The following is a 25780-nucleotide window of genomic DNA, read 5'->3' on the forward strand; positions in this document are numbered from 1 at the left end:
GGGAAACTAGCCCTGTCTAATCAGGGACTTCATGATTGGATAGATTAGAAAATGTTTACATTAATGAATTAATTAAATGGCATTGCCTATGTATTAACCATCAATTTTAAGAATAACTGTGTTCTGTCATGAAGCAATCATTGGTCCCCAACACCACTTCATATGGAAATTGTGCTTCTACCACTCCACAATTCTGCCTATGCATTGGGCTGCTGAGGCTTGTAAAGGTTCAGAGGCTTCTATCTAAGGGCATTGTCAAAAACAGCATGACACACTACATCCTATATGTGGAAGATTTTGATTTAATTTTTTTAAGTGATTTTCTGTATTTTTTTAAACTTCAAAATACTTGAACATTTGAGAAAAAAAATCTTAGCTCAATATGATCGTTTCACTACTGCCAGTAACCCAAAAGTGGGTTAAAAATGCCTCCCCAACCCCTTCCCACCAAAAATAACAAAATGTTCACCATGACACTTCACAGGAAGGAAGCTAATATTTGACAGACTTTGTCAACGTTCTGAATCCTTCACAACATTTTGCCATTCCTTCACGATTGCTCGAGTACAAAGCCTATTTGGTCACCCCGTCAAAATTGGTGACAGCTCACTCTACTCAAGTTCAATTACAAAATAACTTAAGAACAGACCAAATTGCTGAAGAACCCCCCCAAAAAACATTTATTCCAAAGAAATACAGTGACGCTTTTTCCTTCCCTGTTTCTCACGCTCAAATCAAAATGTATTGGTCACATACACATATTTAGCAGATGTTATTGCAGGTGTAGCGAAATGCTTGTGTTCCTAGCTCCAACAGTGCAGTAATATCTAACATTTCACAACAATACACACCTCTCAAAGTAAAATAATGGAATTAAGAAATATGTAAATATTAGGATGAGAAATGTTGGAGTGACATTGACTAAAATACAGTATATACAGTACCAGTCAAAAGTTTGGAGACCTACTCATTCAAGAGTTTTTCTTTTTTACTATTTTCTACATTGTAGAATAATAGTGAAGACATCAAAACAATGAAACAACACACATGGAATCATGTAGTAACCAAAAAAGTGTTAAACAAATCAAAATATATTTAAGATTTTACATTCTTCAAAGTTGCCACCCTTTTCCTTAATAGCTTTGCACACTCTTGGCATTCTCTCAACCAGCTTCACCTGGAATGCTTTTCCAACAGTCTTGAAGGGGTTCCCACATATGCTGGGCACTTGTTGGCTGCTTTTCCTTCACTCTGCAGTCCAAATCATCCCAATTGGGTTGTGGTCAGGTGATTCTGGAGGCCAGGTCATCTGCTGCAGCACTCCATCACTCTACTTCTTGGTCAAATAGCCCTTACACAGCCTGGAGGTGTGTTGGGTCAATGTCCTGTTGAAAAACAAATTGTAGTCCCACTAAGTGCAAACCAGATGGGATGGTGTATCGCTGCAAAATGCTGTGGTGGCCATGCTGGTTAAGTGTGCCATGAATTCTAAATAAATCACCAACAGTGTCACCAGTAAAGCACCATCACACCACCTCCTCCATGCTTCACGGCGGGAACCACACATGCAGAGATCATCCATTTACCTACTCTGCGTCTCACAAAGATTCCAATTTGGACTCCAGGCCAAAGGACAAATTTCCACCGGTCTAATGTCCATTGCTCGTGTTTCTTGGCGCAAGCAAGTCTCTTCTTCTTATTAGTGTCCTTTGGTAGTGATTTCTTTGCAGCAATTCGACCATAAATGCCTGATTCACGCCGTCTCCTCTGAACAGTTGAGGTTGATGTCTGTTACTTGAACTCTGAAGCATTTGTTTGGGCTGTAATTTCTGAGGCTGGTAACTCTAATGAACTTATCTTCTGCAGCAGGGGTAACTCTGGGTCTTTCTTGTGGTGGTCCTCATCAAAACCAGTTTCATCATAGAGCTTGATGGTTTTTACGACTGCACTTTAAGTAACTTTCAACGTCCTTGAAATGTTCCTGATTGACTGACCTTCATGTCTTAAAGTAATGATGTACTGTCATTTCTCTTTGCTTATTTGAGCTGTTCTTGCCATAATATGGACTTAGCCCTATTTGGTAAAAGACCATCTTCTGTATACCACCCCTACTTTGTCACAACACAACTGATTGGCTCAAACACATTACGAAGGAAATCAATTCCACAAATTAACTTTTAACAAGGCACACCTATTAATTTAAATTGTTAGGTTCTAATTCTGAGTAAGCTTAACCAAGTTGAATTCTTCCCAGAGGATCAATACAGCTGCATTAGACAAAGACATGTTCACACAAGCACTGATATTTAACCCTTCCTCCTAGGCTGAGTCTTTTCCTACACATCTGAACACCAAATGCATTTCGGTTGCTAGACAGAACCTCAGTGTTATCTGTTCTTCTTCACATCATCTGACCTGACCTCTACCCCAAAGTGCTCACTCCTCCCCAACTCACGGCTGTCATGGTGCCTGGTACCAGACTGTGTCTCTTCTCCTCCCAGAGGATCCCTGCCATAGGATCCCTGATGGCTAACAATAACATATCCTGACATAATGTAAATGTTCTGCATTCCCCTCTCTCCCTCAGTGACATGAATAAGTATATTTCATATTCTCAGAACCCAACAAAATGCATTCCAGGTGACTACCTCATGAAGCTGGTTGAGAGAATGCCAAGAGTGTGCAAAGCTGTCAAGGCCAAGGGTGGCTACTTTGAACAATCTCAAATATAAAATATATTTTGATTTGTTTAACACTTTTTTGTTTACTATATGATTCCATATGTGTTATTTCCTAGTTTTGATCTCTTCAATGTTATTCTACAATGTAGAAAATTGTAAAAAAATAAAGAACAACCCTTAAATGAGTATGTGTCCAAACTTTTGACTGGTACTGTACATGTGAAATGAGTAAAACAGTATATCCCCCCCCCCGTGAAGTTATATAATTTCAGTTATAGTCGACTTTGCGTTTTTGCCGTCAGGGACATGATTTTTTTACCACAGTTGCATCACTTTCTGAATAGTTTATTTTAAGAACACTGCTATTCTACCTCCATTCTCCTTTGGGAATCAGCTATTCAGTTAAGGTTAAATTGTTATGCTGTCTGTGCTGTGATAACTTTTCTCATTTCACTTGAAATTCGAGCCCTTGTTGAAAATTAACACGTAGATAACATTTGTGTGTTGAGGGTTAATGACATTGATGTCAGTAGGTTACATGTGGCTTTTGTAGGAGAAGGCAGATGACATCGCCTACTGTATGTGTCTAGTACTGTGGCCCCATATGACATATTGCGTACTGTATGTGTCTAGTACTGTGGCCCCATATGACATATTGCGTACTGTATGTGTCTAGTACTGTGGCCCCATATGACATATTGCCTACTGTATGTGTCTAGTACTGTGGCCCCCATATGACATATTGCCTACTGTATGTGTCTAGTACTGTGGCCCCCATATGACATATTGCCTACTATATGTGTCTAGTACTGTGGCCCCATATGACATTGCCTACTGTATGCGTCTAGTACTGTGGCCCCATTTATAAGAGCATGCCTTACAAATAAGAGTCTACCTTACCCACACTGCATTTTCTTGATAACATTTTTGAATCGGACCATTTCCTTTTGGGCATATCTATTTTAGAGAAACATTGATGCAACAATTTGCTGAGTTCATGTAGAATATCAAATTCATAGTATTCCTAGCAATTTGTTTTAAATCTTTAGGTTTACTTTCACTGTACGTTTCACACATGTTCAATGTTTATGGTTGAGTAAATGTACAGTTGAAACATATTTCAAGCCTGTGCAGTATGAAGTGATACATCATTTTTATTTATGCATTTATCATACTTTGTCATCACACTTTTTGAGAACTTATTGGTGGCATTCATGTGTTGTTAATGAAGCCTGTGTTCTTGTCCACTTTATGCCATTGAGACAGTATCAGCCCAACAACCAGCTGTGCACTTGATGCTCACAGGGTGTCCTCGAAAATGTTAGTCATTGCTGCAACATTTAAGTAAACGTTAGGCTCTATGTCAACATTTAAGTAAACGTTAGGCTCTATGTCAACATTTAAGTAAACATTAGGCTCTGTCAACATTTAAGTAAACGTTAGGCTCTATGTCAACATTTAAGTAAACATTAGGCTCTGTCAACATTTAAGTAAACGTTAGGCTCTATGTCAACATTTAAGTAAACGTTAGGCTCTATGTCAACATTTAAGTAAACGTTAGGCTCTGTCAACATTTAAGTAAACGTTAGGCTCTGTCAACATTTAAGTAAACGTTAGGCTCTATGTCAACATTTGTTAGAGTGGATCCAACTGGTTTTGTTGAACTTTGATCATGTGATAATCTGAAACACTGGTCACGTTATATCCTCTCTCATAAGACACATAGTTTCATCCTGATTCCTTATAACTATGTCATCGCATCAGACACATCCATTACTACTCGCCCACTGACTGGTCTCCTAACCTAGCCTGATTGGTGTTAATGAAACTGTGTCATCGCATCAGACACATCCATTACTACTCGCCCACTGACTGGTCTCCTAACCTAGCCTGATTGGTGTTAATGAAACTGTGTCATCGCATCAGACACATTCATTACTACTCGCCCACTGACTGGTCTCCTAACCTAGCCTGATTGGTGTTTATGAAACTGTGTGTCATCGCATCAGACACATCCATTACTACTCGCCCACTGACTGGTCTCCTAACCTAGCCTGATTGGTGTTAATGAAACTGTGTCATCGCATCAGACACATTCATTACTACTCGCCCACTGACTGGTCTCCTAACCTAGCCTGATTGGTGTTAATGAAACTGTGTCATCGCATCAGACACATTCATTACTACTCGCCCACTGACTGGTCTCCTAACCTAGCCTGATTGGTGTTAATGAAACTATGTGTCATCGCATCAGACACATTCATTACTACTCGCCCACTGACTGGTCTCCTAACCTGATTGGTGTTAATGAAACTATGTGTCATCGCATCAGACACATTCATTACTACTCGCCCACTGACTGGTCTCCTAACCTAGCCTGATTGGTGTTAATGAAACTATGTGTCATCGCATCAGACACATTCATTACTACTCGCCCACTGACTGGTCTCCTAACCTAGCCTGATTGGTGTTAATGAAACTATGTGTCATCGCATCAGACACATTCATTACTACTCGCCCACTGACTGGTCTCCTAACCTGATTGGTGTAATGAAACTATGTGTCATCGCATCAGACACATTCATTACTACTCGCCCACTGACTGGTCTCCTAACCTGATTGGTGTTAATGAAACTATGTGTCATCGCATCAGACACATCCATTACTACTCGCCCACTGACTGGTCTCCTAACCTAGCCTGATTGGTGTTAATGCTAGTCAGTTCCCTCTTGCAGGAGGCCAGGGGCCAATTGGAGCAGTGTGTTAAGGAGGTGAGCGCCAGCGGCCGCCCCTCCCAAGAGGCCCCCTCCATGCGGAAGCAGGACAGGGTGAGGCAGGGTGGCGGAGGCCCTGGGCTTTATAAGGTAGTGAAGACGGGCCCCTCGGGTCACAACATCAGAAGCTGCCCAAACCTTAGGGGTATCCCCATTGGAATGTTAGTACTTGGGAACAAGGTCAAGGCAGTAGGCGAGGTATGATGTGACTTAAATTATTTATAGTGGCTGCCGATAAATTATAATAAGTCTATCTATAAAAATATTTCCATTCAAAGTAGAGGTGTAAAAAAGTGCAACACAAACTAGCATAATATCTATATAACTAAAAATGGGCATAAGAACTACAGCACAGTTGTTCCTATGCCTGTTTCTTTTGTTGCCCTCTACCTTGCTCTCTTTGCTAACACGTAATGCGTTTCATTTGCTCCCCCTTTTGCTTGTAAATTGGTTGACTTGTTTTGCCTTCAGAAAGTATTCATACCCCTTGACTTATTCCACATTTTGTTTTGTTAGTGTGAATTCAAAATGTATTAAATAAATGTTTTTCTCTCACCCAATCTGCACATAATACCCCATAATGACTAAATGAAAACATGTTTTGAAAAAGAAATGCAGAAATATCTGTTATGTAAGTATTCACTCCCCTGAGTCGATACTTTGTTGAAGCCCCTTTGGCATCTATTACAGCTGTGAATTGTTCTGGATAAGTCTCTAAGACTGTGGTCACCAACCGGTCGATCGCAATTGACTTGTCGATCTCCAAGGCATTTCTAGTCGATCACCAAACATTTCTGTAAAAAACCCAACGATAAAGCCTTGTGTTCCTATTTTTTATTAGTCTCGGCTGTTGGTGGTAGGTTCAGCCAATTCAGCTGCTGCCCTGCGCGCCGGGTAGGCAAACTGTTGCCATTTCATGTGTCTGAAGGTACAAACTCTGCCTTACCGGTGGGCCTGGAGAGGAAATCAAGTGCACTATGCCACCGCTGGCCAATCAGATGGCTCAGATGACCGAGTCTGCAGTAACGTAGCAGGCTAAAAGAAAGATACGACAAAATTGATACTGTGAGATTTCAAAACCATGACTAGAGAGAGACTGTCAATGAATACATCAAAGAGCTGCTGTTTTTATGAGTGAGTTCATGTTTAAGTTCTTACTCAGCACTGTCAACACTTTGTGTTCAACACTTTTATAAGCCATAAAATGCACGTTCTTCCTATTTCCACTCAGTGCTCAGCAAGCACTGAAGCAGTAATGAATGAGTAGGAAAGTGTATCTATAGGCTTGTTATTATTAGCGGCTTGGGTCTTTTTTAATATCAAGGAATATTTCACTTTCTCTGTTAATAGGAGTAACAACATGAATTTGTGAATGAGGCAGAAATAATGTGGTGCGACTCGAGTTTCGCCATCAGCTGGAAGACGGTGTCCCTTTTTGGTCAGTGTCAGTGGAGGAAAGGGAGAGTGGAGGGATGTTGAGAGATGGACCCTCAGTCTGCTACTCTCTCCCTCTGCTGAGAATGACCATCAGATGCAGGCACCATCAGCCCAGTAAAATAAAATAAAAAGCTAATTATTTAAATGTATGCTCACTCAGTTGTGCCTCACAAGTAATACAACAATGAATATATTACCGGTGTGATCATATAGCCTACCTCAAATTTTGAAATATAATTTAAAAAAATGTCCCGAACAACAATGCATTGGCAGGTAAATTCATGCAAAGCCAGTATGCAGTGATAGTGTAATGGGCCTATAGTTTACTGCACAAACCTCATTGTTACAGTACTGTTTTTAATTGATTAATGTTGCATAGGCTTACCTTAAGTCATGTTAATAAAATATCAGAGCGGTAGATCTCAACATGCATTTTGACTCAAAGTGATCTTGACTCAGAAAAGGTTGGTGACCACTGCTCTAAGAGCTTCCCACACCTGGATTGTGTAACATTTGCCCATTTATTATTTTCAAAATTCTTCAAGCTCTGTCAAATTGGTTGTTGATCATTGCTAAACAACCATTTTCAGGTCTTGCCATATATTTTCAAGTAAATTTAAGTCAAAACTGCAACTCGGCCACTCAGGAACGTCCAATGTCCTCTTGGTAAGCAATTACAGTGTAGATTTGGCCTTGTGTTTTAGGTTATTGTCCTGCTGAAAGGTGAATTAATCAGACTGAACCAGGTTTTCCTCTATGATTTTGCCTGTGCTTAGCTCCATTCAGTTTCTTTTAATGCTGAAAAACTCCCCAGTCCTTAATGATTACAAGCATACCCATAACATGTGTTGTATTGGATTTGCCCCAAACATAACACTTTGTATTCAGGACAAAAAGTTAATTGCTTTGCCACATTTTTGCAGTATTACCTCAGTGCCTTGTAGGAAACAGCATGCATGTTTTGGAATATTTTTTATTCTATACAGGCTTCCTTCTTTTCACTCTGTCAATTAGGTTAGTATTGTGAAGAAACTACAATGTTTTTGATCAACCCTCAGTTTTCTCCTATCACAGCCATTAAACTCTGTAACTGTTTTAAAGTCACCATTGGCCTCATCCTCCCTCTCCGGCAACTGAGTTAGGAAGGACACCTGTATCTTTGTAGTGTTAAATACTAATTAAACATGGTAAAAACTCACGGACGAATAGTAAAGCTCAAACCAAGTTTATTCACCCACTGGGTCACACAGTTGCATAAGACAAAAACATATTTACACAAGCACTGGTATGTAAACCCTCCTATGCTGAGTCTCCTCCTTAAACATATGGACAGCCAATACATCTCTGTTGCTATCCAGCACTTTAGTGATGCCTGTTCTCTCTCACTTCATCTGACCTGACCTCGGCCTAAATTCCTCACTCCTCCCCAACTCATGGCTGTCCTGTTGACTTGTACCAGACTATGGCCCTTCTCCTTTCCATAGTATCCCTGATGTCTAACAATTAAGGTTTCTACATTCCCTTCTCTCCCTCAGTAACATGAATAAGGATATTTCATATTTCAAGTTTAGAACCAATCGATAGTGACTGGGTGTATTGATACACCATCCAAATAACTTCACCATGCTCAAAGGGATACTCAGTGGCAGCTTTAAAAAAAAATGTTTTACCCATCTACCAAAAGGTTCCCTTGTTTGCGAGGCATTGGAAAACCTCCCTGGTCTTTGTCGTTGAATCTGTGTTTGAAATTCACTGCTCGACTGAGGGACCTTACAGATAATTGTATGTGGGGTACAGAGATGTGGTAGCCATTCAAAAACCATGTTAAACACTATTATTGCACACAGTGAGTCCATGCAACTTATGTGACCTTTTTAAGCAAATGTTTACTCCTGGACTTATTTAGGCTTGTCATAACAAAGGAGTTAAATACTTATTGACTGAAGACATTGCAACTTTTCATTTTTAATTAATTTGTAAGAACATAATTCCACTTTGACATTGTGGTTGTGTGTAGGCCAGTAGCAAAAACATCTATATTTAATAAATTTTAAATTCAGGCTGTAAAACAACAAAATGTGTAAAAAGTCCAGGGGTGCGAATACTTTCTGAAGGCATGTACTTTGCCATTGAAAGGGTGAATACACAGACTGCCTCTGGGTGTGCATGTGTGCTCTGTCAGTTCTCTGGGGGTGGGCGTGTGCTCTGTCAGTTCTCTGGGGGTGGGCGTGTGCTCTGTCAGTTCTCTGGGGGTGGGGGTGTGCTCTGTCAGTTCTCTGGGGGTGGGCGTGTGCTCTGTCAGTTCTCTGGGGGTGGGCGTGTGCTCTGTCAGTTCTCTGGGGGTGGGGGTGTGCTCTGTCAGTTCTCTGGGGGTGGGGGTGTGCTCTGTCAGTTCTCTGGGGGTGCGTGTGTGCTCTGTCAGTTCTCTGGGGGTGGGGGTGTGCTCTGTCAGTTCTCTGGGGGTGGGGGTGTGCTCTGTCAGTTCTCTGGGGTAGGGGTGTGCTCTGTCAGTTCTCTGGGGGTGGGGGTGTGCTCTGTCAGTTCTCTGGGGGTGGGGGTGTGCTCTGTCAGTTCTCTGGGGGTGGGCGTGTGCTCTGTCAGTTCTCTGGGGGTGGGGGTGTGCTCTGTCAGTTCTCTGGGGGTGCGTGTGTGCTCTGTCAGTTCTCTGGGGGTGGGGGTGTGCTCTGTCAGTTCTCTGGGGGTGGGGGTGTGCTCTGTCAGTTCTCTGGGGTAGGGGTGTGCTCTGTCAGTTCTCTGGGGGTGGGGGTGTGCTCTGTCAGTTCTCTGGGGTAGGGGTGTGCTCTGTCAGTTCTCTGGGGGTGGGGGTGTGCTCTGTCAGTTCTCTGGGGTAGGGGTGTGCTCTGTCAGTTCTCTGGGGGTGGGGGTGTGCTCTGTCAGTTCTCTGGGGTAGGGGTGTGCTCTGTCAGTTCTCTGGGGGTGGGGGTGTGCTCTGTCAGTTCTCTGGGGTAGGGGTGTGCTCTGTCAGTTCTCTGGGGGTGGGGGTGTGCTCTGTCAGTTCTCTGGGGTAGGGGTGTGCTCTGTCAGTTCTCTGGGGGTGGGGGTGTGCTCTGTCAGTTCTCTGGGGTAGGGGTGTGCTCTGTCAGTTCTCTGGGGGTGGGGGTGTGCTCTGTCAGTTCTCTGGGGTAGGGGTGTGCTCTGTCAGTTCTCTGGGGGTGGGGGTGTGCTCTGTCAGTTCTCTGGGGGTGGGGGTGTGCTCTGTCAGTTCTCTGGGGGTAGGGGTGTGCTCTGTCAGTTCTCTGGGGGTGGGGGTGTGCTCTGTCAGTTCTCTGGGGGTGGGGGTGTGCTCTGTCAGTTCTCTGGGGTAGGGGTGTGCTCTGTCAGTTCTCTGGGGGTGGGGGTGTGCTCTGTCAGTTCTCTGGGGGTGGGGGTGTGCTCTGTCAGTTCTCTGGGGTAGGGGTGTGCTCTGTCAGTTCTCTGGGGGTGGGGGTGTGCTCTGTCAGTTCTCTGGGGTAGGGGTGTGCTCTGTCAGTTCTCTGGGGGTGGGGGTGTGCTCTGTCAGTTCTCTGGGGTAGGGGTGTGCTCTGTCAGTTCTCTGGGGGTGGGGGTGTGCTCTGTCAGTTCTCTGGGGGTGGGGGTGTGCTCTGTCAGTTCTCTGGGGTAGGGGTGTGCTCTGTCAGTTCTCTGGGGGTGGGGGTGTGCTCTGTCAGTTCTCTGGGGGTGGGGGTGTGCTCTGTCAGTTCTCTGGGGTAGGGGTGTGCTCTGTCAGTTCTCCGTCTGGTGGCTCTTTTCCTTGATTAACACACTCCAATGGCTACAGCATTTTTGCGTTTATACATTTTAGTTTGTTTATTTAAACTATATACAATTATCTTAATTTATTCATCATTGGAAACAGATTAGATATTTCTGAGGTTTACATTTTTTGATCCTTCACTACTTTTTAACATTGGATTCATGAAATGCTGAAGCCATAATGTATCTCAGATTAATCTTTCCCTTCTTACACCTTCTGTTGACTTTGTTTCTCGGTGCACATTTTGATGCACTTTAAAATTTCTTGACCCAAAGTGCTGAATGGTGCCTACTTTTGAACTCTGTTAGGGAAATGTGGTGTGTCATGCTTTTACTAGAATGCCCTCTCTGAACCAATGGCTCAAATGCTATGATCGTATGCTATCCATTTGTTTGTCTTTTTGTATGTTCTTTGTATGCCATTTTTTTAAATATTTGAGTTAACCAATGATATTAAGCTATACTTGGCCATGATTACAAACACCTGTGTGTCTCTTGACACTATATAAATGACTCATCTCGCAGTGTTTGATGATACCCTGATGAAGACAGCTTCGCTATCGAAACGTTGGTGATTTAATTTTTGCATCTGAGCTCTTAGTGTGCGGCTTTCCTTTATTTTCTAGGGAAATGTGGTGTGTCATGCTTTTACTAGAATGCCCTCTCTGAACCAATGGCTCTCCGGCTCTTTCTCAATTAATCTTTCCTTGAGTCCACACGTCCTATATCTTCACCTCCTTCTCAAACCGCATTGGAGAAGGAGATATGAGGGGAGGAACCTTGGACGACCTCCTCCAATAGGGTTGAGACGGTGACAAGGATATAGGACGTGAGGACTACTAGGATACAAGGAATCATGGAAAGACTAACTAACCCTCTCTCTCTCTAAACACTTATTAACATTTACACTTTCCATCTGCGTCTGTATGTCTAAAGTGGTGATTTTCTTTCAGGACTTTTACAAAACCAAAACAAACAAACATGCATTTACCTTTCAATATGATTGACTTTTAGAGTAAGTTCTTAAATTGATTCTCTTTATACAATAAACTCTGCAAATATTATAGCTACAATGCAGTATGAAATTGCTCTGTAAGGATGATGTTCTACATTTTGTATAAGGGGATGGGATGGTATTTGTGAGAAATGTGTGTGAGGATGGTGCTGTGTGTGTGAGAGGACTAGCATGTGTATGTAGAGGGATAAAGAGCCTTGTGTTGTCCATCAGATGATAAACGCAGAGGGGACGTGGGTCCAGCTGGACAAGAATAGCGTGGTGGAGTTCTGCGAGAGCAACAAAAGAGAGGCCTGGTCCCTGGTCCGAGACCGTGGGGGAAGCCAGTACCTACGCCAAGGGGAAGGTAAGAGCCCCAATAATGATCTTTCTACTTACCTTACTGCTTTGAGACTTACTGCTTTGAGACCTCTGTAATCTTTGTAGATCACAAAGCATCTCAACACTTCCTGTTAACCTGTTTTAAGACAACAAAAACTAAAAGCAAATCACATTTTATTTGTTGCATGCGCCGAATAGAACGTGTAGACCTTACAGTGAAATGCTTACTTACAAGTCCTTAACCAACAATGGAGTTTTAAGAAAATACCTAAAAAAACAACAACAAAAAAACAAATACGAGTTAAGAATAACAAATAATTAAAGAGCAGCAGTAAATAACAGTAAGGGGGCTATATACAGGGGCTACCAGCACAGAGTCAATGTGGAGGCTATGTACAGGGGGTACCGGTACAGAGTCAGTGTGGAGGCTATATACAGGGGGTACCAGTACAGAGTCAACGTGGAGGCTATATACAGGGGGTACCAGTACAGAGTCAATGTGGAGGCTATATACAGGGGGTACCAGTACAGAGTCAATGTGGAGGCTATATACAGGGGGTACCGGTACAGTGTCAATGTGGAGGCTATATACAGGGGGTACCGGTACAGAGTCAATGTGGAGGCTATATACAGGGGGTACTGGTACAGTGTCAATGTGGAGGCTATATACAGGGGGTACCGGTACAGAGTCAATGTGGAGGCTATATACAGAGGGTACCGGTACAGAGTCAATGTGGAGGCTATATACAGGGGGTACCGGTACAGAGTCAATGTGGAGGCTATATACAGGGGGTACCAGTACAGAGTCAATGTGGAGGCTATATACAGGGGGTAGCAGTACAGAGTCAATGTGGAGGCTATATCCAGGGGGTAGCAGTACAGAGTCAATGTGGAGACTATATACAGGGGGTACCGGTTAGAAGTCTACCGATTATGATTTTTTTTTCACCGCCGATACGATACCGATTATTGGAGGACCAAAACCCGGCCGTTTTTCTTTTTTTTTTTATATATATATATATTTTTTAACCTGTCTGGGCCAGTGGGACGCTTGCATCCCACCCTAATCAACAGCCAGTGGAATCGCGTCGCGCTAAATGCAAAACCTCATAAATGCTATAACTTCAATTTCTCAAACATATGACTATTTTACACCGTTTTATAGATACACCTCTCCTGAATCGAACCACGTTGTCCGATTTCAAAAAGGCTTTACAGCAAAAGCAAAACATTAGATTATGTCAGCAGAGTACCCAGCCAGAAATAATCACACAGCCATTTTCAAAGCAACTAGCATGCATCACAAATACCCAAAACACAGCTAAATGCAGCACTAACCTTTGACAACCTTCATCAGATGACACTCCTAGGACATCATGTTACACAACACATGCATTTTTTGTTCGATAAAGTTCATATTTATATATAAAAACAGAATTTTACATCGTCGCATGACGTTCAGAAAATCTTTTCCCTCAAATGCTTCCGATGAAACAGCGCTACAATTTACAAAATTACTATTCGAAAACATTGTTAAAATGTAATATTGTCATTCAAAGACTTATAGATTAACATGTCTTGAATGCCATCTCTTTGCCAGATTTAAAAATAACTTTACTGGGAAATCACACTTTGCAATAAACGACGTGGTATGCCCAGAAAAAAAGTCTAGGCTATAAATGTTGGAGCCATCTTGGAACGATCAACCATCAAAAATACTATTGTAAATAATCCCTTACCTTTGATTATCTTTATCAGAAGGCACTTCTAGGAATCCCAGGTCCATAACAAATGTAGTTTTGTTCAAAAAAGTTAATAATTTATGTCCCAATAGTGTTAGCGCGCTCCGAAGGCATGTGAAAATGTACCGTGTGCGTCTGACTTGTCGTCAGGAATGAGCAAAAAAAAAATATTTAAGTTCGTTCAAACATGTCAAACGTTGTTTAACATAAATCTTTAGGGGCTTTTTCAACCAGGGCTTCAATAATATTCCATTGGGACGGTTGCATTGTCTTTCAAAACGTTTCGAAAAGGGAGAGTACCCATGGGCGCCGACGTCACAATGGTAATGGCCCATCCCCTGTGACCAAGATAAACATCCTCTCTTTCAGTCAATTTTGATAATAGGAGACTCAAACCACTTTGTAAAGACTGGGGACATCTAGTGGAAGCCATAGGAAGTGCTAAATGAATCACAAGCCCATGTGTGTTTCAATGGCAAATGTTTGAAGTGATATCCACACATCAGATTTCAGTTTCCTGTCAGGATTTGTCTCAGGGTTTTGACTGCCATATGAGTTCTGTTATACTCACAGACACCATTCAAACAGTTTTAGAAACTTTAGGGTGTTTTCTATCCAAATCAAACAATTATATGCATATTCTAGTTACTGGGCAGGAGTAGTAACCAGATTAAATCGGGTACGTTTTTTTATCCGGCCGTGCAAATACTGCCCCCTAGCCCTAACAGGTTTTAATAATGACAATTACAACAATACTGAATGAACACTTATTTTAACTTAATATAATACATCAATGAAATCAATTTAGCCTCAAATAAATAATGAAACATGTTCAATTTGGTTTAAATAATGCAAAAACAAAGTGTTGGAGAAGAAAGTAAAAGTGCAATATGTGCCATGTAAGAAAGCTAACGTTTAAGTTCCTTGCTCAGAACATGAGAACATATGAAAGCTGGTGGTTCCTTTTAACATGAGTCTTCAATATTCCCAGGTAAGATGTTTTAGGTTGTAGATATTATAGGACTATTTCTCTCTATACGATTTGTATTTCATATACCTTTGACTATTGGATGTTCTTATAGGCACTTTAGTCATGCCAGTGTAACAGTATAGCTTCCGTCCCTCTCCTCGCTCCTACCTGGGCTTGAACCAGGAACACATCGACAACAGCCACCCTCGAAGCAGCGTTACCCACGTAGAGGAAGGGGAAACAACTACTCCAAGTCTCAGAGCGAGTGACGTTTGAAACCTATTAGCGCGCACCCGGCTAACTAGCTTGCCATTTCACATCAGTTACACCAGCCTAATCTCGGGAGTTGACAGGCTTGAAGTCATAAACAGCGAAAGTGCTATTTTAAATGAATGCTTACGAGCCTGCTGCTGCCTACCACCGCTCAGTCAGACTGCTCTATCAAATCATAGACTTAATTATAACATAATAACACACAGAAATACGAGCCTTAGCTCATTAATACGGTCGAATCCAGAAACTATAATCTCGAAAACAAAACGTTATTCCTGTTACATTGCACAACCTTCAATGTTATGTCATAATTATGTAAAATTTTGGCAAATTAGTTCGCAACGAGCCAGGCGGCCCAAACTGTTGCATATACTCTGACTGCGTGCAATGAACGCAAAATGACACAATTTCACCTGGTTAATATTGCCTGCTAACCTGGATTTCTTTTAGCTAAATATGCAGGTTTAAAAATATATACTTCTGTGTATTGATTTTAAGAAAGGCATTGATGTTTATGGTTGGAGCAACGTGTACCTAAGCGATTATATGCAACGCAGGACAGGCTTGATAAACTAGTAATATCATCAACCATGTGTAGTTAACTAGTGATTATGATTGATTGATTGTTTTTTATAAGATAAGTTTAATGCTAGCTAGCAACTTACCTTGGCTTCTTACTGCATTCGCGTAACAGGCAGTCACTGGTGCTTCCTACTTTAATTTTTGCCTGTAAGCAGGAATCAGGAGGATAGAGTTATTAACTCCCAGTTCAGAGTAGGCTTTAGGATGATATTAAGATACTGCCCAGACAAACTCGGAGCCAGGAGAAAATGAACTCATAAAAGCTTACCAACGGAGATAATCACGACAGTTTGAGGTATCTCAAAGGAAAAATAGTGATGACGCTCATTGACATTGTTGCAAATGTTATAACCAATCACGATGAAGCACCACCACTCGGACTCCAGAGTGGCACAGCGGTTTAAGGCACTGTATCTCAGTGCTTGAGGCGTCATTACAGACAGCCTGGTTTGAATCCAGGCTGTATCACCACCGGCTGTGATTGGGAGTCCCATCAGGCTGCGCTCAATTGACCCAGCGTCGTCCCGGTTTGGCCGTTGTAGGCCGTCATTGTAAATAAGAATTTGTTCTTAATTGACTTGCCTAGTTAAATAAAGGTCAAATTTTAAAAATAATAATAAATAAAGCTGTGAACTCTAGCACACTTCAGACAACCACGGTGATTGTGACTGTACATCAAATTTTGCAATGGTAAAACATTTGAAATAATTGTTGCCTGACACGATCAGTTTGCCTACTCTTAATTATTGCCTAAAATGTTTGCATGCATAACCTTTTTTTTCCCACCAATTCTGATGGTTGTTAAATTTTAACAATGTTACTGTTTTATCAACACACTCGTCACTCCTGTTTAATTCTTAAGTCTATTCTAAGCCGTTTGAATTTTAGGACCCCATTAGGTATGAAAAAAACGAACCAAAACAATATTTGATAGAAAACATCTTTTACTGTTTTTTAAGAAACAAGGTTTTGAATTGTTTGTCCTTCATCTAGGAGATATGTGACCCGATTCAGGAAACTAGGCGTATGTCGCAAGTCACGACTTCACAGGAGAGCTGTTTGAACGTAAAAAAATATATATATTTTTATCTAAATGTGTTTTTTTGACAGAAATGCCTTCTGGAACATTTGAACTTTCATGTGCCTTAATATCAAACGTGTCTTTTATGCCATCTGTAAATACGAACACAATTGTTAAATTATAAGCCTAGTTGATTTAGCCACAGAAAAGGTCGGCAACCTTCCCGCTAGCCATGATTGGCTGAGATAATGAGTCAGCTGGACCTGCCGAGAGATGAGTTTGGATTGGTCTGCCATATAGCGCTCGTCTGTCTATTGGAGTTGGTCAGTATGTCTAGGTAATCGTGTCAAATGCGGCTTTTTAAAAATATATTGTGTTGTAAAACTGCATAAATCTAATGTAAAGTTAAAGTGTACTGTTAGCTAGCTGCCGGATGGCTCGCTAGCTAATGTTATGTGTATGATCTCCACTTTCTGGAGGACCGAGTTTTGAAATCAGTGGAATTTGAGTATGATAGCAATGGAGATGGAGAAATCACCAGTCTGGATTATATCGTTCATGGCATCAGACAGGAGACAAGTCCAACCGTGATGTATACTGGTAAAATAGTCTAGCTAGCTACATTTTCAGATATTACACATTTCTAATTTTGACAGAAAGTGGTTTAATTTCAAGTGTACTGTTAGCTAGCTAACATTAGCTGGCTGAGTCGCTAGCTCAAGTTATGTGTATGATCTTATTATTCGTATCTCAGACAAATTTGCTTGACTCGTTATAGCCATAGAACCTGGTTGGCCATAGAACCTACCTGCAGATTCATGCAGGGTAGTAATGTCATGAATTGTGATTATGGTCCATTGTTTAGCTAGCTAGCTACATGTCTTAACAAAATACTCCACTCTAATTTTGACAAAGTATTTTCATTTTGAGTTAGTGTACTGTTAGCTAGCTAGCGTTACGTCATGCTGTTAGGATTCATTGTTTACCTAGCTTGCTATCTAGCTACATTTCTTAACAAAATACACTCTTTTTAGTGTGCCAGAGCGCAGAATAACTGATTAATTTTTGAACACTAAACACCCGTTGAATAAGTCCAGTGTCAGTAAACGTCGGCAACAAAGCGTAATTCAATTGTTGCCAGCAGCACTGTTACGCAAATAGATTTTGTCCCCCCACACCAACCGGTGTAGCATATCAAGAAGCTGATTAAACAGCATGATCATGACACAGGTGTACATTGTGCTTGGGACAATAAAAGGCCACTCTAAAATGTGCAGTTTTGTCCATATCCGTTTTTTTCACCTGCGGGATCGTCTGATACCAGCCATCGGACAGCTGATGAGATTGCGGGTATCCACAATCAAATAATTTGTATAAAAGGCCATTCTAAAATGTGCATTTTTGTCACACAACACAATAAGATGTCTCAAGTTTTTAGGGAGGGTGCAATTGGCATGCTGACTGCAGGAATGTCTACCAGAGCTGTTGCCAGAGAATTGAATGTTCATTTCTCTACCATAAGCCGCCTCCAACGTCGTTTTTGAGAATTTGGCAGTACGTCCTACGGGCCTCACAACCACAGCAGCGCAAAACCTCCATGTTCGGCTTCTTCACCTGCAGGATCGTCTGAGACCAGCCACCTGGACAGCTGATGAAACTGTGGGTTTGCACAACCAAATCATTTCTGCACAAAACGACTTCAGTGAGCAAATGCTCACCTTCAATGGCCACTGGCACGCTGGAGAAGTCACGACGAAAAGTAAAAAAAATTATCTATTTACATTCGTTCAAACATGTCAAACGTTGTTTAGCATCAATCTTTAGAGCCATTTTTAACGTGAAACATCAGTAATGTTTCAACCCGACCTCTCCTGTGTCTTGAAAAACGTTTTTGAAAAATGTCTCGCCTCACATGAACTCACATGAATGCGCAGGTGCGAGCAATAATGAAGTGACGACATCCCAGGGACGTCAACTTCTCTTCCTTGTCCGGTCTCTATTCATCATAGACGCTTCAAACAACTTTATAAAGATCGTTGACATCTAGTGGAAGCCGTAGGAAGTGCGAAATGAATCCTTTGTCACTGTGTGATCTATTAGCAATGACTCGAAAAATAGTACAGCCACAAAATTATTTTGTTTTTCTCAGGTTTTTGCCTGCCATATGAGTTTTGTTACAGACACCATTCAAACAGTTTTAGAAAATTCAGAATGTTTTCTATCCAAATCTGGTAATAATATGCATATCCTAGCTTCTGAGTTGGAGTAGGAGGCAGTTAACCTGTTGGGGCTAGGGGGCAGTATTTGCACGGCCGGATAAAAGACGTACCGATTTAATCTGGTTACTACTGCTGCCCAGTAACTAGAATATGCATATAATTATTGGCTTTGGATAGAAAACACCCTAAAGTTTCTAAAACTGTTTGAATGGTGTCTGAGTATAACAGAAATCATTTGGCAGGCAAAAACCTGAGAAGATTCCTCACAGGAAGTGGCCTGTCTGACCATTTCTTGCCCTCCTTGATCATCTCTAACAAATACAGGGGATCTCTGGCATGACGAGACACTTCCTACGGCTCCCATGGGCTCTCAGAAGGCGGGAAAAAGCTGAACGATGTAATTCCATCCCCAGGCTGAAACACATTAGCGCGTTTGGCAAGTGCTCTATCAGAGGGCCATTAGACTGAGGCTCGTGCATGAGGGGATAGCATGCTTTTACTTTCACTCTCTTTGTAATAAAAAACGATTTCCCGGTCAGAATATTATCGCTTTTTTACGAGAAAAATGGCATAAAAATGTATTTTAAACAGCGGTTGATATGCTTCGAAGTACGGTAATGGAATATTTAGAATTTTTTGGTCACGAAATGCGCCATGCTCGTCACCCTTATTTACCCTTTCGGATAGTGTCTTGAACGCACGAACAAAACGCCGCTATTTGGATATAATAATGGATTATTTGGGACCAAACCAACATTTGTTATTGAAGTAGAAGTCCTGGGAGTGTATTCTGACGAAGAACAGCAAAGGTAATAACATTTTTCTTATAGTAAATCTGACTTTGGTGAGTGCTAAACTTGCTGGGTGTCTAAATAGCTAGCCCTGTGATGCCGGGCTATCTACTTAGAATATTGCAAAATGTGCTTTCACCGAAAAGCTATTTTAAAATTGGACATATCGAGTGCATAGATGAGTTCTGTATCTATAATTCTTAAAATAATTGTTATCTTTTTTGTGAACGTTTATCGTGAGTAATTTAGTAAATTCACTGGCAGTGTTCGGTCGAAATGCTAGTCACATGCTAGTCACATGCTAATGTAAAAAGCTGGTTTTTGATTGAACAAAACTTGATTGAACAAAACATGCATGTATTGTATAACATAATGTCCTAGGGTTGTCATCTGATGAAGATCATCAAAGGTTAGTGCTGCATTTAGCTGTGGTTTGGGTTTATGTGACATTATATGCTAGCTTGAAAAATGGGTGTCTGATTATTTCTGGCTGGGTACTCTGCTGACATAATCTAATGTTTTGCTTTTTGAAATCGGACAGTGTGGTTAGATTAACGAGAGTCTTTTCTTTAAAATGGTGTAAAATAGTCATATGTTTGAAAAATTGAAGTAATAGCATTTCTAAGGTATTTAGCCCATAGAGGTTAAAAATGGGCACATATTTTTTTCAAAATTCTCAATACTGCCCCCTAGCCCCAACAGGTTAAGCTTGCTAGCAGAGGCAGTCAGGTTTTGAGGCCATGATACCATGTATCCTAACAAGTTGTCCAGGACCTTTGGAATAAAAACAGCTCCACAACTTCACAGCGGGGATGAGGTACTTTTCTTCATGGCTACCTTTTTGTCTATGCCAAACCCACCTCTGGTGTTTGTTTCCAAAAAGCTATATTTTTGTTTCATCTGACGCCTCACAAGTCCTCAACTGGGGCGGCAGGTAGCCTAGTGGTTTAAGTGTTGGACTAGTAACCGAAAGGTTGCAAGTTCGAATCCCCGAGCTGACAAGGTAAAAATCTGTCGTTCTGCCCCAGAACAAGGCAGTTTACCCACTGTTCCTAGGCCATCATTGAAAATAAGAATTTGTTCTTAACTGCCTTGCCTAGTTAAATATAGGTAAATAAAAAAAAACGTTATTACTGGTGTTTTGAGGGTACTATTAAATGAAGCTGTCAGTTGAGGACTTGTGAGGCATCCGTTTTCAGCTGTGCTAACATAATTGCAAAAGGGTTTTCAGATGATCAATTAGCCTTTTAAAATGCTTAACTTGGATTAGCTAACACAATGTGCCATTGGAACACAGGAGTGATGGTTGCTGATAATGGGCCTCTGTACACCTATGTAGATAATAAATCTGCTGTTTCCAGTCATTTACAACATTAACAATGTCTACACTGTATTTCTGATCAATTTGATGATATTTTAATGGACAAAAAAATTTGCTTTTCTTCCAAAAACAAGGACATTTCTAAGTGACCACAAACTTTTGAACGGTAATGTAAATTTTTATTTGTATTGCTTTGGCCACAATGACGAATATAGTACGAGTCAGCAGCATTATTTGGGTATGAGTCAACAGGTTATTAACTTTTAAAAGTGAGATTTTCACTGGACACTTTAACGAATCTAACATGTGAATGGATGTTTTGGTTGCTATTCTTGGTGGAGCCAACATGGTCCAGCTCTGTCTTCTCTCCCAACAGAACAAATCCTGCTAGAGCATGGGGCCCAGAACCCCCCAACTAGCGCCTTTTCTGTCCAGGCCTTCAACAGTGCTGCTGGAGCCATTGGGGCCTATGGGACACAGGGCTTCAACTATGGCATCTCAAACAACAAAGGTGAGGCCAGCCGGGGGACTTGGATACGTGGCTGGGTGGGAGAGGGATGCCTACACTGAGTGTACAAAAGATCAGGAACACCTTCCTAATATTGAGTTGCACCCCCATTTGCCCTCAACAGCCTCAATTATTCGGGGCATGGACTCTACAAGGTTTCAAAAGCATTCCACAGAGATGCTGGCCGATGTTTACTCCAATGCTTCTCACAGTTGTGTCAAGTTGGCTGGATGTCCTTTGGGTGGTTGACCATTCTTGATACAAGAAACTGTTGAGCGTGAAAATCCCAGCAGCATTGTAGTTCTCGACAAACTCAAACCGGTGCGCCTGGCCTGGCACCTACTAACATACCCCGTTCAAATGCACTTAAATCTTTTGTCTTGCCTGTTCACCCTCTGATTGGCACACATACGCAATCCATGTCTCAATTGTCTCAATGCTTAAAAATGATTTTGTAACCTGTCTTCTTCATCTACACTGATTTGAAGGTGACATTAATACAGGATCATAGCTTTCACCTGGTCAGTCTGTCATGGAAAGAGCAGGTGTTCCTAATGTTTTGTACAATCAGTGTACATGGGCTTGGTAGCTACAGCCGCTTCTGCTTTAGGAAACTCCTAAGTTGTTGCCTGAAGCAGAACCTTGGTCATGGTTATTAGGCGTAAAACTTGATAAAATGACCAAACATGGAGTGAAATGAGCAGGTAGTGTATCTGAACTAGGAAATCCTAGTTTTCCTTGTCTGTTGCAAAGCGTTTTAAAACAAATCAAATCATATTTTATTTGTGAAATGCTTACTTACAAGCCCTTAACCAACAATGCATTTCAAGAAATAGAAAATAATGATTAAATAAACTAAAGTAAAGAATAAAATGTAACTCAATAAAATAACAATAACGAGGCTATATACAGGGGATACCAGTACTGAGTCAATGTGGAGGCTATATACAGGGGATACCAGTACTGAGTCAATGTGCGGAGGTACAGGTTATTCAAGGAATTTTGTACATGTAGATAGGGGTAAAGTGATTATGCATAGATAATATACAGCGAATAGCAACAGAGTGTAAAAACAAAAGGGGGGGGGTCAAAGTAAATAGTCCGGGTGGCCATTTGATTAATTGTTCAGCATGGCTTGGGGGTAGAAGCTGTTAAGGAACATTTTGGACTGGGCCGTACGCAATACCCTCTGTAGGAGGGATGGATGTCGAGCAGTTGCCATACCGGGCGTTGATGCAACCAGTCAGGATGCAGCTGTAATGCTTTTTGAGGATCTGGGGACCCATGCCAAATCTGTTCAGTCTCCTGAGGTGAAAAGGTGTTATCGTGCCCTCTTCAAAACTGTCTTGGTGTGTTTGGACCATGATAGTTCGTTAGTGATGTGAACACCAAGGAACTTGAAACTTGACCCGCTCCACTACAGCCCCGTCGATGTTAACCTCTTACATCTAGACGTTCCGCTAGCGGAACACCTGCTCCAATATCCAATGATAGGCGTGGCGCGAATTACAAATTCCTCAAAAATCCCAAAACTTCCATTTTTCAAACATATGACTATTTTACAGCATTTTAAAGACAAGACTCTCCTTTATCTAACCACATTGTCCGATTTCAAAAAGGCTTTACAACGAAAGCAAAACATTAGATTATGTCAGGAGAGTACCCAGCCAGAAATAATCAGACACCCATTTTTCAAGCTAGCATATAATGTCACCAAAACCACAGCTAAATGCAGCACTAACCTTTGACGATCTTCATCAGATGACACTCCTAGGACATTGTTATACAATACATGCATGTTTTGTTCAATCAAGTTCATATTTATATCAAAAACCAGCTTTTTACATTAGCATGTGACGTTCAGAACTAGCATACCCACCGAAAACTTCCGGTGAATTTACTAAATTACTCACGATAAACGTTCACAAAAAACATAACAATTATTTTAAGAATTATAGATACAGAACTCCTTTATGCAATCGCGGTGTCCGATTTTAAAATATATTTTCGGTGAAAGCACATTTTGCAATATTCTGAGTAGATAGCCCGGCCATCACAGGCTAGCTATTTTGACACCCACCAAGTTTGGCACTCACCAAACTCAGATTTACTATAAGAAAAATTGGATTACCTTTGCTGTTCTTCGTCAGAATGCACTCCCAGGACTTCTACTTCAACAACAAATGTTGTTTTGGTTCCAAATAATCCATAATTATATTGAAATAGCTCCGTTTTGTTTGTGCGTTCAGGTCACTATCCGAAGGGTGACGCGCGAGCGCATTTCGTGACAAAAAATGTCAAAATATTCCATTACCGTACTTCGAAGCATGTCAAACGCTTTTTAAAATCTTTATGCTATTTTTTCGTAAAATAGCTATAATATTCCAACCGGGCAACGTTGTATTCATTCAAAGGCTGAAAGAAAAAATATGAGTAGTCTCGTGACTGCGCATCTCCAGTCTCACTGTCCCCAGGCTGACCACTTACAAATTCTGCTGCTGTTCTTTGCCCAGAGACTGCAGACACCCCATTCCACTTTCTGGCGGCTTTAGAGAGCCAACGGAAGCCTTAGACAATGTCACGTTACAGCACAGATGCTGTATTTTCGATAGAGATGCAACTGAAGGACAACAAATTGTCAGACAGGGTACTTCCTGTATGGAATCTTCTCAGGTTTTGGCCTGCCATATGAGTTCTGTTATACTCACAGACGCCATTCAAACAGTTTTAGAAACTTTTGAGTTTTCTATCCAAATCTACTAACTATATGCATATTCTAGTTTCTGGGCAGGAGTAGTAACCAGATTAAATCGGGTACGTTTTTTATCCGGCCGTGAAAATACTGCCACCTATCCCAAAGAAGTTAATATGGAGTTGGTCCCCCCTTTGCTGCTATAACAGCTTCTACTCTTCTGGGAAGGATTTCCGCTAGATGTTGGTACATTTGCTGCGGGGACTTGCTTCCAATCAGCCACGAGCATTAGTGAGTTCTGTCACTGATGTTGGGCGAGTAGGCCTGGCTCACAGTCAGCGTTCCAATTCATCCCAAAAGGTGTTCGTTGGGGTTGAGGTCAGGGCTATGCATGCCAGCCAAATTCTTCTACACCGATCTCGACAAACCATTTCTGTATGGACTTCGCTTTGTGAACAGGGGCATTGCCATGCTGAAACAGGAAAGGGCCTTCCCCAAACTATTGCCACAATGTTAGAAGCACAGAATAATCTAGAATGTCACTGTATGCTATAGCGTTAAGATTTCCCTTCACTGGAACTAAGGAACATGAACCAAGGAGCTTGAAGCATGAAAAACAGCCCTAGACCATTAACTTTACAGTTGGTACTATGCATTGGGGCAGGTAGCTTTTTCCTGGCATCTAAACCCAGATTCGTCAGTCGGACTGCCAGATGGTGAAGTGTGATTCATCACTCCAGAGAACCCGTTTCCACTGCTCCAGAGTCCAATGGCGGCGTGCTTTACACCACTGCAGCCTACGCTTGGCATTGCACATGCTGATCTTAGGCTTGTGTGCGGCTGCTCGGCCATGGAAACCCATTTCATGAAGCTTCCGACGAACAGTTCTTGTGCTGATGTTGCTGCCAGAGTCAGTTTCGAATTCGGTAGTGAGTGATGCAACCGAGGACAAACTATTTTTACGAGCTACGAGCTTTTTCACTCGGCGGCCCCATTCTGTGAGCTTGTGTGGCCTACTACTTCACGGCTGAGCCGTTGTTGCTCCTAGACGTTTCCACTTCACAGTAACAGCACTTACAGTTGACCAGGGCAGTTCTAGCAGGGCAGAAATTTTACGAATTGACTTGCTGGAAAGGTGGCATCCTATGACGATGTCACGTTGAAAGTCACTGAGCTCTTTAGTACAGGCCATTCTGCTCCCAATGTTTGTCTATGGAGATTGCATTGCTGTGTGCTCGATTTTTTTATAAACATGTCAGCTGTAGTGGCTTCCTTTCCTCTTAACCATAGCCACTGCCCTAGCCTGAAAGCGGGGTTGTTTCATACGCATACAGTCCACATTCAAAGTTTCCATTCGGCCAAAACATTCAATGAGATCCAGGGATATCGTGCAACAAAAAGGTTTATCCTTCTTATATCTAACAAAAAATGATTCTCCAATCAACTTAAAGCATAGATTACTTGACGTGAAAAATACATATGATCTGTCTGTATGGTCAAAACACTATACTGCTCCCGCATCTAGCTAGGACTTCCTGCCTTTATCCTAACACACTTACCACAGTACAATCAATGGGCAAGAGGGGGGGACAAAAACTAAGTCACACTTATAACAAAGGAATATAAATCATAAAGGTACATATCTAATATTTCATCATATACATTCATATTTAATATATT

At 41.5% G+C, this 25780-nt stretch overlaps 1 protein-coding gene across 1 annotated transcript in view; it reads left to right on the top strand.

Moving 5' to 3' along the window:
- Window positions 1-25780, top strand: part of mycbp2 (MYC binding protein 2) — a 386518-nt gene that overhangs the window by 278511 nt on the left and 82227 nt on the right. The window contains exons 51-52 of the mRNA XM_082967288.1: window positions 11874-12006; window positions 21277-21411. Of these exons, the coding sequence (XP_082823414.1) occupies window positions 11874-12006; window positions 21277-21411 (268 nt within the window). The remainder of the gene's footprint in view (window positions 1-11873; window positions 12007-21276; window positions 21412-25780) is intronic.

Source organism: Salmo salar, chromosome 21 (assembly GCF_965601325.2).
Source record: "Salmo salar chromosome 21, fSalSal1, whole genome shotgun sequence".
Taxonomy (NCBI): domain Eukaryota; kingdom Metazoa; phylum Chordata; class Actinopteri; order Salmoniformes; family Salmonidae; genus Salmo; species Salmo salar.